Source organism: Catharus ustulatus, chromosome 10 (assembly GCF_009819885.2).
Source record: "Catharus ustulatus isolate bCatUst1 chromosome 10, bCatUst1.pri.v2, whole genome shotgun sequence".
In the NCBI taxonomy this organism is placed as follows: domain Eukaryota; kingdom Metazoa; phylum Chordata; class Aves; order Passeriformes; family Turdidae; genus Catharus; species Catharus ustulatus.
Window position 1 is genome coordinate 19,472,343 of NC_046230.1, and position 12,103 is coordinate 19,484,445.

A 12,103-nucleotide genomic window follows, 5' to 3' on the forward strand; every position below is an offset into this window, starting at 1 on the left:
GTGTGATTTTCATACCCTGTAAGAAAAATTTAAATCATGATGCACATACATAGATTTAGAAAAAGGAGATACTGCTACACACTGGCATTGACAAATTTCCCCCAGTTTTCCCCCTGAGGAAAACACAAGAGCCTAAGACTTAAAACAACAATAACAATTTTTAAAAAGTAAAAAAAAAAAATATATTTTCAAGTGCCTAAGAAACATTCAGCTACTATAGAAACCTGCACATTGAGACAGGAATGGACACTCTGGATCTGCTGTAGTCCGAGTGAAAAATTGTACCTCCAAGATTACTAAAAGCTAAAGAGTCTAATAAATCTCAACAAGCAGCAAAGGCATCAGGGCTACAAGTTTAAACAGGGCTTGTTTTTTTCACCTAGATCTAAACTTATAAATCGAGCACAAAGACAGATACAAATATTTACATCTGAAAAATCTGTTCTCCATATTTTGTATTTTAAGTGAAACCATGGTAATTCAAATCTGATATTTTCACCTATCTAAGTGCAGTCACCCTTTGTGAAGTTTTACAGTAATGGATGTCTAACATGTATGGACAATCCCAAAGACGCAGTTTAAGCTCATCAGCTCTTAATTGAGGTTTTCAAAGCGGCTTAAGGGATTTAGACAAAAAAATATTCATTTCTTGTTTCGTTTTATCACCAATACATGGCTAAACTCTTCAGCTGCTCTGAAAATCTCAGTGAGCTGGATAGTTATTCACTGGATTTAAGAGAACTGTCACTTTTGCTATCTATCTAAAAGATGAAGCTCTTAAATCTAAGTGAAAAAAATAATTGGATAGATTTTGCTTATGCCATCACTGAAGACTTAACAAACTCATGTTCTGCAAAACCCATCTTTTTAGCTGAATGGGAACACTTCAAAAAGGCTTTTTTAGTCAGCTGAAATGAGCTGTGATGATACAAATGTGCTGGTTTCAGGAATAAGAAATCTATTTTGCATTGCTCCAGTACATGCTCAGGGTTGGGTTGCTCTGGTCTATCAGAAGCATCACAAAGTTTTGCATAGTTTAATAGTGAAACTTGAGAGCTCAGAGCCAAGAAATTACACAATCTAGCAAATTCCAGGCGCTGGAGGATTTCTGTGCTACTGAATATAGACACACTGGGTAGGACAGAAATTTAGGATTAAATTAAAGCAGCTGCTCCTTTTAGCAGATTGAGAGTTTCAGGTTTGAGGTGGCGAAGTAGAGAAAAAAGCTGGATCCAAGATGATGCAGGTGTCTCCTGCAGGATTTAGCCAGGCCTGTTGTGCCAGTTTGCAAGGTCAGAATTTAGCACAAACGGGCCGGTGCCAGATTTTTTGCCTATATAGCAGCGTCTTTGGCAAGCGTTGAAAAACGCTACTAAGCGATACTACCAAGCCAGAACAAGAGTCTCCTGATATTTTCTGGGAATCACAACACATCACGTTCGCTCTTCATACGCAGAGCACAAGGTAGGGCCCGGCCCGATGCTTTTGCCGGATGAATCCCGGTTAATTGCGGCGCTCGGCGGGCAGGGACCGCTCCCGGGATGCGCCCGCGCCGGAGCCGCTCCCTGCGCCCCGCGCTCCCTTCGCGACCCGCGGGGGCTCCGTGCGCCGCATCCCCGCTCTGCCGGGTCCTGCCTCCGGGACGCTCCGGTTTTTTGCTGTTATGCTTAGTAGGGATTTTTATTCGTGTTGGTTTTTTTGTTGTTTTTTTTTTTTCTTTTAATGTCTGCAGCGGGAGCCGCCAGCGCTGGCGGGGCGGTGGGGCCGGGGACCTGCGGGACCCCAGCGGGCTCCGCCCGGCGGCCGCGGGGCTCCGCGCGTTCCCTGGATGCTGCGCGCTCCCCCTGCGGAGGGAGGGAGGGAGGGAAGAAGGGAGGAGAGAAGGAAGGAGGAGGAGGGAAGGGGGGCGGGAAGGAGGCCGGGGCTGCCGGCGGGAGGCGGGGGAGGGCGGCCGGGGCCGGGGCCGCCAGGCCGGGGCGGCTGCAGCGGGACGAGGCGCGGCGCGGGCGGGCGGGCGAGGCCCGGCAGCAGCGGCGGCCCCGCTCCGCCCCGCGGCTCTCCCCGCCCGGCCGCCCCGCAGCCCTGCCCGGGTCCGCCCGCCTGCCCCGCACCCCGAGCAGCCGCTCCTGGGCAGCGCCGGCACCGCCTCGCAGGGGGAAACAGAGGCAGCGAGGCAAGAGCAGGGAGGCGAACAGCTCCGGGGTACTGAAACCAGTGCAGGAGCTGCCAGGACAAGCGGAGCTTTAGCCAAAAATAGCTCCTTCAGGGTTAGGCTTTTTTTTTTTTTTTTTTTTTGTCCTTTTTCTTTTTTTTTTTTTTTTTCCCCTTTTTTGTTTTTTTTCTTTCTTGTAGTCGAGCGGGCGGGAGGAGTGCCCCCAGCGCAGCGCCCAGCCGAGCTGCCGGCCTGCGGGGCAGCGGAGCAGCCGGGTCCTGGCAGGATGTACCAGGGACACATGCAGGTACGGGCTCGGGGGGCTCGCAGCGGGCTCCGCTCCAGCGCGGCGCCGGCAGGTCGCGGTGGGTCGGGCGGAGGGGAGATGCCACCCTGGCACCGTGCAACAAGTGACCTGGTGCGCTGTGACCGCGGCGCTCCCGCTCAGGGGCCGGAGGGAGCGGCGTGCCCGGGGCTGGTGCTGCTCCGGGGGGAGGATGGCGAAGGGGTTCTGTCAACTTTGTAACTAGGTGAAGTTCTCTGTGTGTTTCTCTATGTACGATGCCTGCTTGTTCAAACAGATTCCAGGGAGTATTCCAGGGCAAACATTGTTGCGGCATGCTATAAGTGACACATGTCTCCTGCCATCCTCTTGATGCATCTCTTCCTGTATGTCAAGTGAAGGGCAAACAATAAGGGAAAAGACAGAGCACTTGCTTTGCAAAATCTGCAAAGATTTCACACCACACTCAAACTGTCGATTTGCTCAGTGTGTTGTGTTTAAAGGTGATGGATTTCTATTCTTCCCTCCCGACACGGGATGAGGATTGATTTTGCTAAGCCACGGGATGACTCTGTAGAATGAATTCAAACACATGGTGAAGAGACTTCAAGATTTTAGGCAGAAATCTTGTCTCATGATCCACTGATCTACGTTTCCTTGGCAGAATTCACTCCTCCCTGCTAAAAACATTCTGCTGCCTTGGACCTCATGGCTTTAACCTTGACTCCTGCTCTCCTTCACATGGCTCTTCCTTGGAAAGCCAGGTCTGTTTTGAAGGAGGAAGTATCAAAGTGGAGTAAAGGTTTACACTGATCTCCCAGATTCATTGCTTTGCTTTGGACCCAGTCTGGCTTGGTGTTCAAATGCTTTTGTCACCCACAGTGGCACCAGCCTTGTGTGTGGTGTGAGCACTGAGGCTGTTGGAGAGGAGCTGCAGCCTCGGGAGGTGCGAGCTGACCACTCGAGTTTGTGGCTCTGCACAGCATTTCAGTGGTCATGGGATGGTCACTGGGGACAGCAGGCAGTGCCAGAGGGGGTTGTGACAGTACAGATGAGTTCTGATTCAGCACTGCCTTCCAGAGCTGAATGACACCCGTTACTCTTTCATGTTTGTGTTATCTGCTCGCAGCAGTGATAATGTGTCATAAAACTGCTTGTAATGGGAGAGCAAACAGGTTTTAACAAGAGATGGAATCAATGGAGGGAGTATGTGTATTACCATTTATTTCTGATTATAAGGTTAGAACACAAAACCAATCCTGTAAATAATGCTACTGAATGGGACATTACCAAATAGGTATTTACAGCCTCAAGAAAACAGAAGTTCTTTGCTGTGAGTTACCTCTTGCAAGATTTCAACAGAGGTGCAGCACTTTATAAAAGGAAATCTAATGGAACCTTGAGGTGTCTCACAGCATTGTAAATTTTCTGAGTCATTAAAAGATTGAAATCAAACTTGCAATGGAAAATAAGGTCAAAACATGCAAGTATGTTGTGACTGGTGTAATTTATTTCTTTTTCTTTCAAAATACTTTTATTTTTCTAACTTGAATACAATTAAATTCTAACCAAGTTCTCTTAAAAGGCTGACTGGAGTAAAAATCCTATTCCTGTTGAGTACACTTGTCGTTTTTAAAAACAAAAGCCCACCTCAGTTCATCATCTAAACTTTTGAATATATTTTTGTCCTAACAGGAAGCATTAATGAGCTTCAGATAACATCTACTAAGCCTAAAGCCTTAGGAGGGATTTTCGTGTTTAGTGTATCCTTAATTAGAGCTTTTAAGTGAGTCAGGCAAAGACAATAAAAATCTAATTTCTTTGCAATGAAATGATCTACTGTAATGTTGATTAAACCATGTTGGAACATAGCTAAGTTACCATACAAATACATTATCAAACCTCACACTAAGAAAAATGGCAGTACATTTTAAGCATTAAAGGTGTTTTTTTACTATCCAAGACTTCTTCTAAGACTTTTACTAATTTAGGAAGAATTATTTGCAATTACCTGTTAATCTAAAATAAGGTGAACTGTAAACAATTTGTGTGGATTAAGTCAGGCACATTAGTCAGCACCCTGGACTCCTAAGCAAAAATAATGTAATTTTTAAAGCACTGAGCCCTTAATAGAATTTACACTTCTTGAAGAGCAGGTGAGGGGTTTAACTGGGTAAACTCACTACCAGGGTACACCCAAATGCAGAAGGATGGGCCAATATATAATGCTTGATCCTACACTCTTTAAAGCAATAGCTCTTCTGAAGTCATCAGGATCAAATGTAGGATGTGATTTAGAATTCCAGTAATCATTTCCCTTTTTCCTACTGTTCTGCTGTTAGATATAAAAGTAAAATCTGCAGAATTAATTCCATATTATTTTAAAAGATGTTTGCAGAACCCATATTTCACGAATAACCTGCTGTAACTCAGCTAATTCTTGGAATTCTTCTAAAAGGGGAGAACTTTAACAACCGTAACAAGGTAATAAGGATAATGACAGAGATTGGGAATTTACCTATCTTGGAGAGGCATCAATCATTATCAACTTCAGTGGGGAATTTCTGTCTAAGCTCAGCAAATTTTGCAAGTGTAGATGAAATATACTTCGCATTTAAGTTAAGTACGTTACCACATCAGACCATAATGAGTGTATCTCTTCTTAATTTTTTGTTTACAGTACAGATTAGGTTTGTTGGGGTTTTTTTTTCCCCAGAAAGCCAGAAAATCACTTTGTTTATTCCAAAGACCTAGGTTTAGATTTTCTTCTTACTTGTTTCTAAGTGAAGCCTCACAACACAGAAATACTAGAGAGGTCCTAAGCTAGAATTCCAAATTTTAAAACATCTAAAAGGAAGGTGTGTCCTGCCTTCACATTTCCAGGTGCCTTTGTGTAGGATTTGCTTTTGTGATCACTTGTGCACCACACACTTCCAGGTGAAACACCAGGAGAGAGGTGAGGTGGCCTTCCTCAGAGCCAGCACCACGGGCAGCACTAGGATGCAGGGAAGTCCAGTGCCACGGGAGCTCTTTCAAAGCTATTTCACCATCCTGATGAACTTGAGCCTTTGATTTCTGCATGTTTACCAACCTCATGGAGCAGAGCAGGGACTGCCATGGGTTCTGAGCACCAGCTGCCCCTCCTGGGCCCCCAGGGTCAGGCTTCTGGACGAGAAAGAGAACTTCAGATGAGATGCACGGGTTGTTTGATCACACATGTACAACCTCAGTTATGTAAGGAGTCGTGTTTAATTCAGTAGATGTAGGCTCTGACAGGATGGAACCTGATGGATACAGGAGAACAACATGGATTCACAGATAAGAGCCAAGTCTAAATGCTAAATTGAACAGGTGAAAGAGTATTTGTCTCTTAGGATAACGTGTGCAACCCTGTGTGTGCTGCTTTCCATCTTCAACAGAACTGTAGCAGACCAGATGGAGGCAGAACATAAGCTGAGTTCAACCCCCAGTCACTGCTCTAAAATTGCTGTCATTTAACAACCAACTATAAGATGTTTTAAAATTTTTACAGTATATTATAGACCTGGTACCAGTCCTCCTGTTGACTTTTATGAAAGTTCTATAAATGAACAGGGGGCAAATTTCAGTCACAGAATAGGATTTGCACAGCATTTGGCTTCCTATGAAATTCAAAATAAATGCTTTCAAAACTGTTTGCCCTGATGCTGTATTTAGTCAGCCTTCCCCAGCACAAATGCTTGAACAGAAGAAGTGCTTTGCCAAATGTTGGCATGGGATTTTATATATGGCAGTGTTATGTTTTGAGATGGCTTGATTTAGACAAAGCAGAGATCTTGACCACACAGGAGGGGTATCAGAGATCCTCTGGAACTTTGTTGCAGGAGCAGGCTTGTAAGTCACGATGCCTTGGCCAAATTCCAGATCTGATAGTTTGTCTCCTAAACTGTTAATTGCATATTCAATCAGCTTCATGCCCTTAATTCTTGTGTTGTGATATTGAGCATTGTCCCATTGGCATTTCCTATTTGTGTGAAATGATCCACATTAACCATTGACATTCCATTACGATTTCAATTGTCAAACACACACCTCTATGATCGTAGTGGGTCTAAAAAAAAGCAAGTGTGCATGAAAATTCTTGCAAGATGGAACCTCAAGGGCTTCACATGTTTTAGTGGACCTGAAAAGTGTTGCTAAATATTTTATAAAAGGCATTTTTGCACTGATTTCTCAAAATTTAAGACACAGCTAACTCACTGAGGAAAGGGAAGCAGAACAGTCTCAATATTAACTGCAACAGCAAATCTCATTTTGGTTTACTTGGAAACCTATTGAAAATACTATAATAGTGTTGGTTACACTGCTACCTAAAATAAACAAACCCCAAGCTGTTAAGCAGCTATGAATAAAAAAAAAGTAATGTGCATTTTAACATTAATAAAACGGTCCATAAAGAGTATGCACAACATAAAATTGAATTCAATGCTAAATTGAATCTCTGCTCAGCTGTTAATACCAACATTTTAAAATCTGGGCACATGGCTGGAATCCTAACTGCTCTGTAGTGGTGTCAATGAATCATAACTCCTTGCCTAGGTAAAATTACTTTATGATAAACTGATAATATTTTATTATTGAAACTCTTTTCTAAAAGTATTCACAATACTCAGGCAGTCTTCGTTTTCCATTTTGCCTTGATATTTTCCAGTATTTCAGTAGCAGCTCCAGCAAGTTTTGAACAGCAGATTATGAACTGCTTGTAAATTAAAAAAAGGTAAAACTAATGAGCTCACTTTCATAGAAGGAAGTTCATTCAAAGAAAGTAGATGATAAATTGCATTTGGAGAAGGCACAGACCGAAACTGTAAAAATTGTGAGCCTTTGCAAAGCTGGTAGAGAAAAGTGTTCCTTGAAACTGTTGAGCAGTTTTACAAGAGCCTAGTAGAAAATCTTGCAAAGGCTCAGAAATTCTTGGCTCTCGCTGTATTTTTACAGGATGTAAATTAGGAAGAACTTTTACTAACTAAGGATCCACCCTCTAGTCTGGAATTAATTTCATTCCAAACATAGATAAACAACAATTTCCAGCATGTCCCTATCATATATTAATATAAATGTTAGTCTAAATCCAGTATATAACCTTCACCAAAGGGCATTGTTTACTCAAGAACCATGCTGTACTTTATTTTTTTAATCTACCACTATTGTCACAATTTACTATGCAAAGGAGAGGGATAAAAAGTTGGGATAAAGGCCACCAGCTGTATCAGGATGCACTGTCCAAATAGAACAAGGGGCATGAAAAGATGGAAAAAATAATTCATACAGAAATTTAGACTTTAAGAAATGCAGTCTCATAACTCAGCTTTAGAATATTGATAATAGTTTATAATAATCTTGTTTCTAAGCAAGATTTTAAAAAATTGATGTACAGACCAGGTCTATTTAAAGTCATCTATCCAGCTAATTTGCTACTCCTTTTGCAAATGTTGAAAATGAAAAAGATAAAAGCATTGAAATAATACTCAGAATTAATCTACCGAGCACACAAAGTACATACTAGTTGTTTGTAGCACAGAATATAATTTTGCACAGTCTGTTTCAGAAATAGGTGATGCTGCCATACTGAGAGAAACACTTGTCTTCCAAATCAGTGTCATGGCATGTAAACTAGGAGGTGGCTTTCTGTAGCTATGGATTTTCATCATTGTCCAGTAATATTTCTAATAAAATGCCTAAGGATCATAAACACCAAATTCAGCAAATTTTTCTGCCAGATTAGAATTATTACGAACAGTCTGATATTTCACTGCTCATTGCCGTCAGGCTTTTGAAGTTCTGAGTCATTGGTACATGAGTTTTACTTCCAGTGGTTTATTTGCATATAAATAAAGAAAATTCTAAAATATCAAGTAAGTGAAACTCATTATACGCAATGAAAAAAAAATAAATCCATATCTCATCAGTTTACCCATGCCCAGAAATACAAGCACAGCCCAAATTTTAATGTTAGCCCCTGAATGTGATTTTCCCAAAGTTTGCACAATGTTCCACTCAAAAAAACCGTTTTGTACCCTGCTTCTATAGGTTGGCATGGTAGATGTAAGCATTCAGTTTTCTTCCTCTACTTCTCCACTGCCTATCAGGACACTCAGATTTGCTGCTGTTGCTCCTCTCAGTGTCCTGTTTGTTAATTCTCTCCTCCTTGCTGGGGCCTGAAGGCTTTCCTGGAATCTTGTGCCTCCTGCCACATTTGTGCTGTGTTTTCCTTCCCTCTGCAGGGGCTGAACTCTGCAGCCCTTGATCACAAAACAAAAGTGTTCCACAGCCAAGTTCTGCTCCCTGCACGAGTAGAAGGAGGTGAACTGATGGTGGGAAATCTGGCCATGAGCAGAGCTCCTTCTTCACAAACTGTGTGAGGCTTAAGAAGTGACTGCCACAAGAAAGGATGTAGCCAGCTTTTAAAAAAACCCTGAATTTTATCTGCGACGTTTGCAAGGTAGACCTGTGCCCATAAACTCACTTTTCTCATTTGCTTGTCTATTTTGGCAATCCCTGCAGGAAAAGAGCCACAGCAAAGTCTTTGTTTCTCTGTAAGACGTGGAACACTCTCCTGCTTCATGTTCACTTGTCTTAGAGCAGTGTGCTGTCTTCTGTTAACGTGTTCATTTTATAGCATTTCCTTTTTACACCTCTTACCCCAATATGGGTGTTGAATACAAGTTACCAACACATTTGGACAGCATTTCTCAATAAAATATGCATTTAGAACAAAATAACATCTATGCATTTAGAACAACAACAAAAGCATGTATGATAAGGAAAGTACTGTGCAATTAATTCAGGCAAACTATCTTTCTTGATTACATTATGACTTTATTTGCTGTTATGAGATACATAAAAGAAATTCAGATGCCTTTGTCCAGTGACATTTAAAAATGAGATCTTCATAATTTTGTCATGCATTTGCTATCAATCATTTGGCTTTATAGACTTTAATAGTTTTCAAAAGCTGAGGAAACAAACTCTAAAATTTGCCTCACCAACATTAGAGCCAGCTGTATCTTAACGTTTATATTGGTGAATCTAATTTGAAATTTCATTGTTGTAAAAAAACAATAATTTGCCTCCAAGCCTTTTTCACATTAATTTCTGACTTCCCAATGCCACCAGTCGGGTTCCAAAGTGACAGTATCACGTAGTGAATACTTGATAGCATTCAAGGATAAGGGCAGGAAAACTGTCACAAAATGCATTTTCAAATTCAACATTTTCTGTAGTAAGTGTATCAATAAAAGTTCCACTGTTAATTAAAAAACAATTGAGGGGAAATACTTGCCTATTTAAGCCTTGCCCAAAATACAGAAATATGGTTCTCAGTAAGTAATGCTGAAAAAACTTCACAGAATTTCCTGTGGTCAATTTTACTAATATTAATATAGGAATAAAGACCATAATAAATAGAAGCTTTTTGAGTATTTCTGAGTATTATGTAAAACTGAGAGCAAACATCACATTTTGATGTTAGTAATCTGTCAGAACCTGTTAAAATCTGAAAAAAAATTAATATTTTAAACAAAATAACAGATTTGTATTATTTATGGTCGGTAGAAGATGGTCTTAGTTGTCAATATGGCCTTGGACACTACTGTCATAGGAATAATGACAGAAATGTGACAGAAATTATTAATGAAATGAAAAATAGAGCTTGACAAGTGTCTCATCAAAGTGACAGGTTATTTCTGCTGTCATTCATGGAAGTTTAACAAGGAATATAATTTTCCAGTTGCAGGCTTGAGATGTAGATGACATCTTTCATCTTTTGCTATTTGTTGTCTAACACTCCTTTTAAGACCCAGGACAATTTTAAGAAGACTTTGAGAAAGGAACATGAGAATGAGTGTTAGATAAATAAAAGGGGGGAAATTATGATGTTCAAGAGACAAAACAATGCAAAAATATGGAAACAAAAACCAAAGATGTTGGTCGTATTAAGAGCCTGGACCCAAAGAAAATGAGCAAAAATTTTTTAAGAAGCTTCACAACTAATATTTTCAATTGTTAAATTGTTGAGGTTGTGCCTTAACCCAGAATATGGAGAACACACAGGGAATGGAGATAGTTCCTCATAGGCAGAAGGAAAAAGTACAAGTTGCCTAAAGTGAAGCTTATTTAGATCTTAGAAACATATTTAAGTACATTAAAACAATCATTGGAAGTTTTTTGGTAAAAGATAATGAAAAAGACGGAGAAGAAACAAAACATACTCAATGTGGCATCTGTATTATAAATAACCTAATTTATGCTGCAAAACCAAAATGTTTAAGAGGGTATGAATTCTTCAGCTATTACAAATGTGTTATATTAAATTGGAGACTTGGTAGAAAATATGTTATAGTCAAGTTACAAATGTGAAGAGAACAACAGGAAATATGCCAGATTTAAGATAAGGTGAGAAAAATGGTAAGACAACTAACAGCCCAGATACCCATATGGCTATCTGTAGTCTTCAAGGTTTTAGGGAACAGACTTCAAGGAAAACTAAACAAACCTAGACAAAGCAAATAAAAATAAAAAAAATGCTATTTGAATTTATCAGGAAAACATAATGTCAGACAAACTCGGCAGTATTTTCTATCATAACTGGGGTTTTAGGCAAATGAAGTATAACTGGCTTGATCTATATGATCTGTGGTAAGCATTTGTTGTGGTGTTACGAAAGAAATTATTATTGAGCTGGAAAAAGTAAAGAATAGCAGTAAATCTGTAAAGAAGGCAGGAAACTCGTTCATGGGAAAATGAAAAATAGAGCACTAAAGGAAGGATGTCAGACTGAGGAAAGTTTAATAGGGAAGGTTTTTGTGGATCACTGTTGGAAGTGGTTGTTTCTGATGTTTCATCCATAAAGGTACCAGAAACAGGAGGATGGTGACTGCATTTGTTGATTACTCAGTGCTGGAAAACATCAATATTGGGAAACATTCAGTACTGCTGAGCTTCAGTCACTTCAGTCACAGAGGGACCTTTCTATACTTCAACAGTAAAAATACAATTTAATTTAACACTACAGTATAGTGCTGATCATCAATAACAAAAAGCCTACCCTAAGCCATGGACTATCATTTAGAAATTACTGAGAAGAACAACTTGCACATACATAATGACTGTAAGGTTGTCGATAAAATACATCCATAAAAAAAGACAGATGCAGATCTAGTTTTAGAAGAGTTTTTTCCAGAATAGTCAGGAAAAAATCAGTGCCAGTTGACAATGCCAGTAGCAGATTTTGAGTTGAGAATCTTGTACAGAAGAGAGGAATGGAAACAGGTCCAAAGAAGGATGATCAAGGAGAAGAGAAAGTCTATCTTACAAGAAGAGACCAAAAGATTTTGGCTTATTTCATCGAGCAGAATGACAGCTCAGCAGGACCATAATCACAGCATGTAAATGCATCAGGGAGATAAACACCAGATATGGAAAAAACTAAATTAGCTAAGAACAAAACTGGCACAGAAACAAATGGATATTAACCAGCTGTGAATAAATTTAAGTTGGAAATTAGAAGAAAGTTTCTGATCATTAGAGCAATCAAGACTTCCAGTAGCCTTCCAACTAGAATACTGAAAGCAAAAAAACCTAATTACTTTTAAGATGAAACACAGTTTCTGAGAGATTTGGTATGACAT

The 12,103-nt window shown here is 40.3% G+C and overlaps 1 protein-coding gene across 9 annotated transcripts in view; it reads left to right on the top strand.

Annotated features, from left to right (window-relative positions):
• The first annotated feature begins 1,357 nt into the window (after positions 1-1,357).
• Positions 1,358-12,103, top strand: part of PEX5L (peroxisomal biogenesis factor 5 like) — a 106,560-nt gene continuing 95,814 nt past the window's right edge. For 7 of the 9 annotated variants that reach the window (XM_033068242.2, XM_033068248.2, XM_033068249.2 and 4 more), the window contains exon 1: positions 2,353-2,459. In XM_033068242.2, the coding sequence (XP_032924133.1) occupies positions 2,439-2,459 (21 nt within the window). In that variant the 5' untranslated portion in view covers positions 2,353-2,438. Of the gene's footprint in view, positions 1,465-2,077; positions 2,460-12,103 lie in introns of those variants that run through there. The other 2 variants (XM_033068245.2, XM_033068244.2) reach the window with 2 other exon arrangements.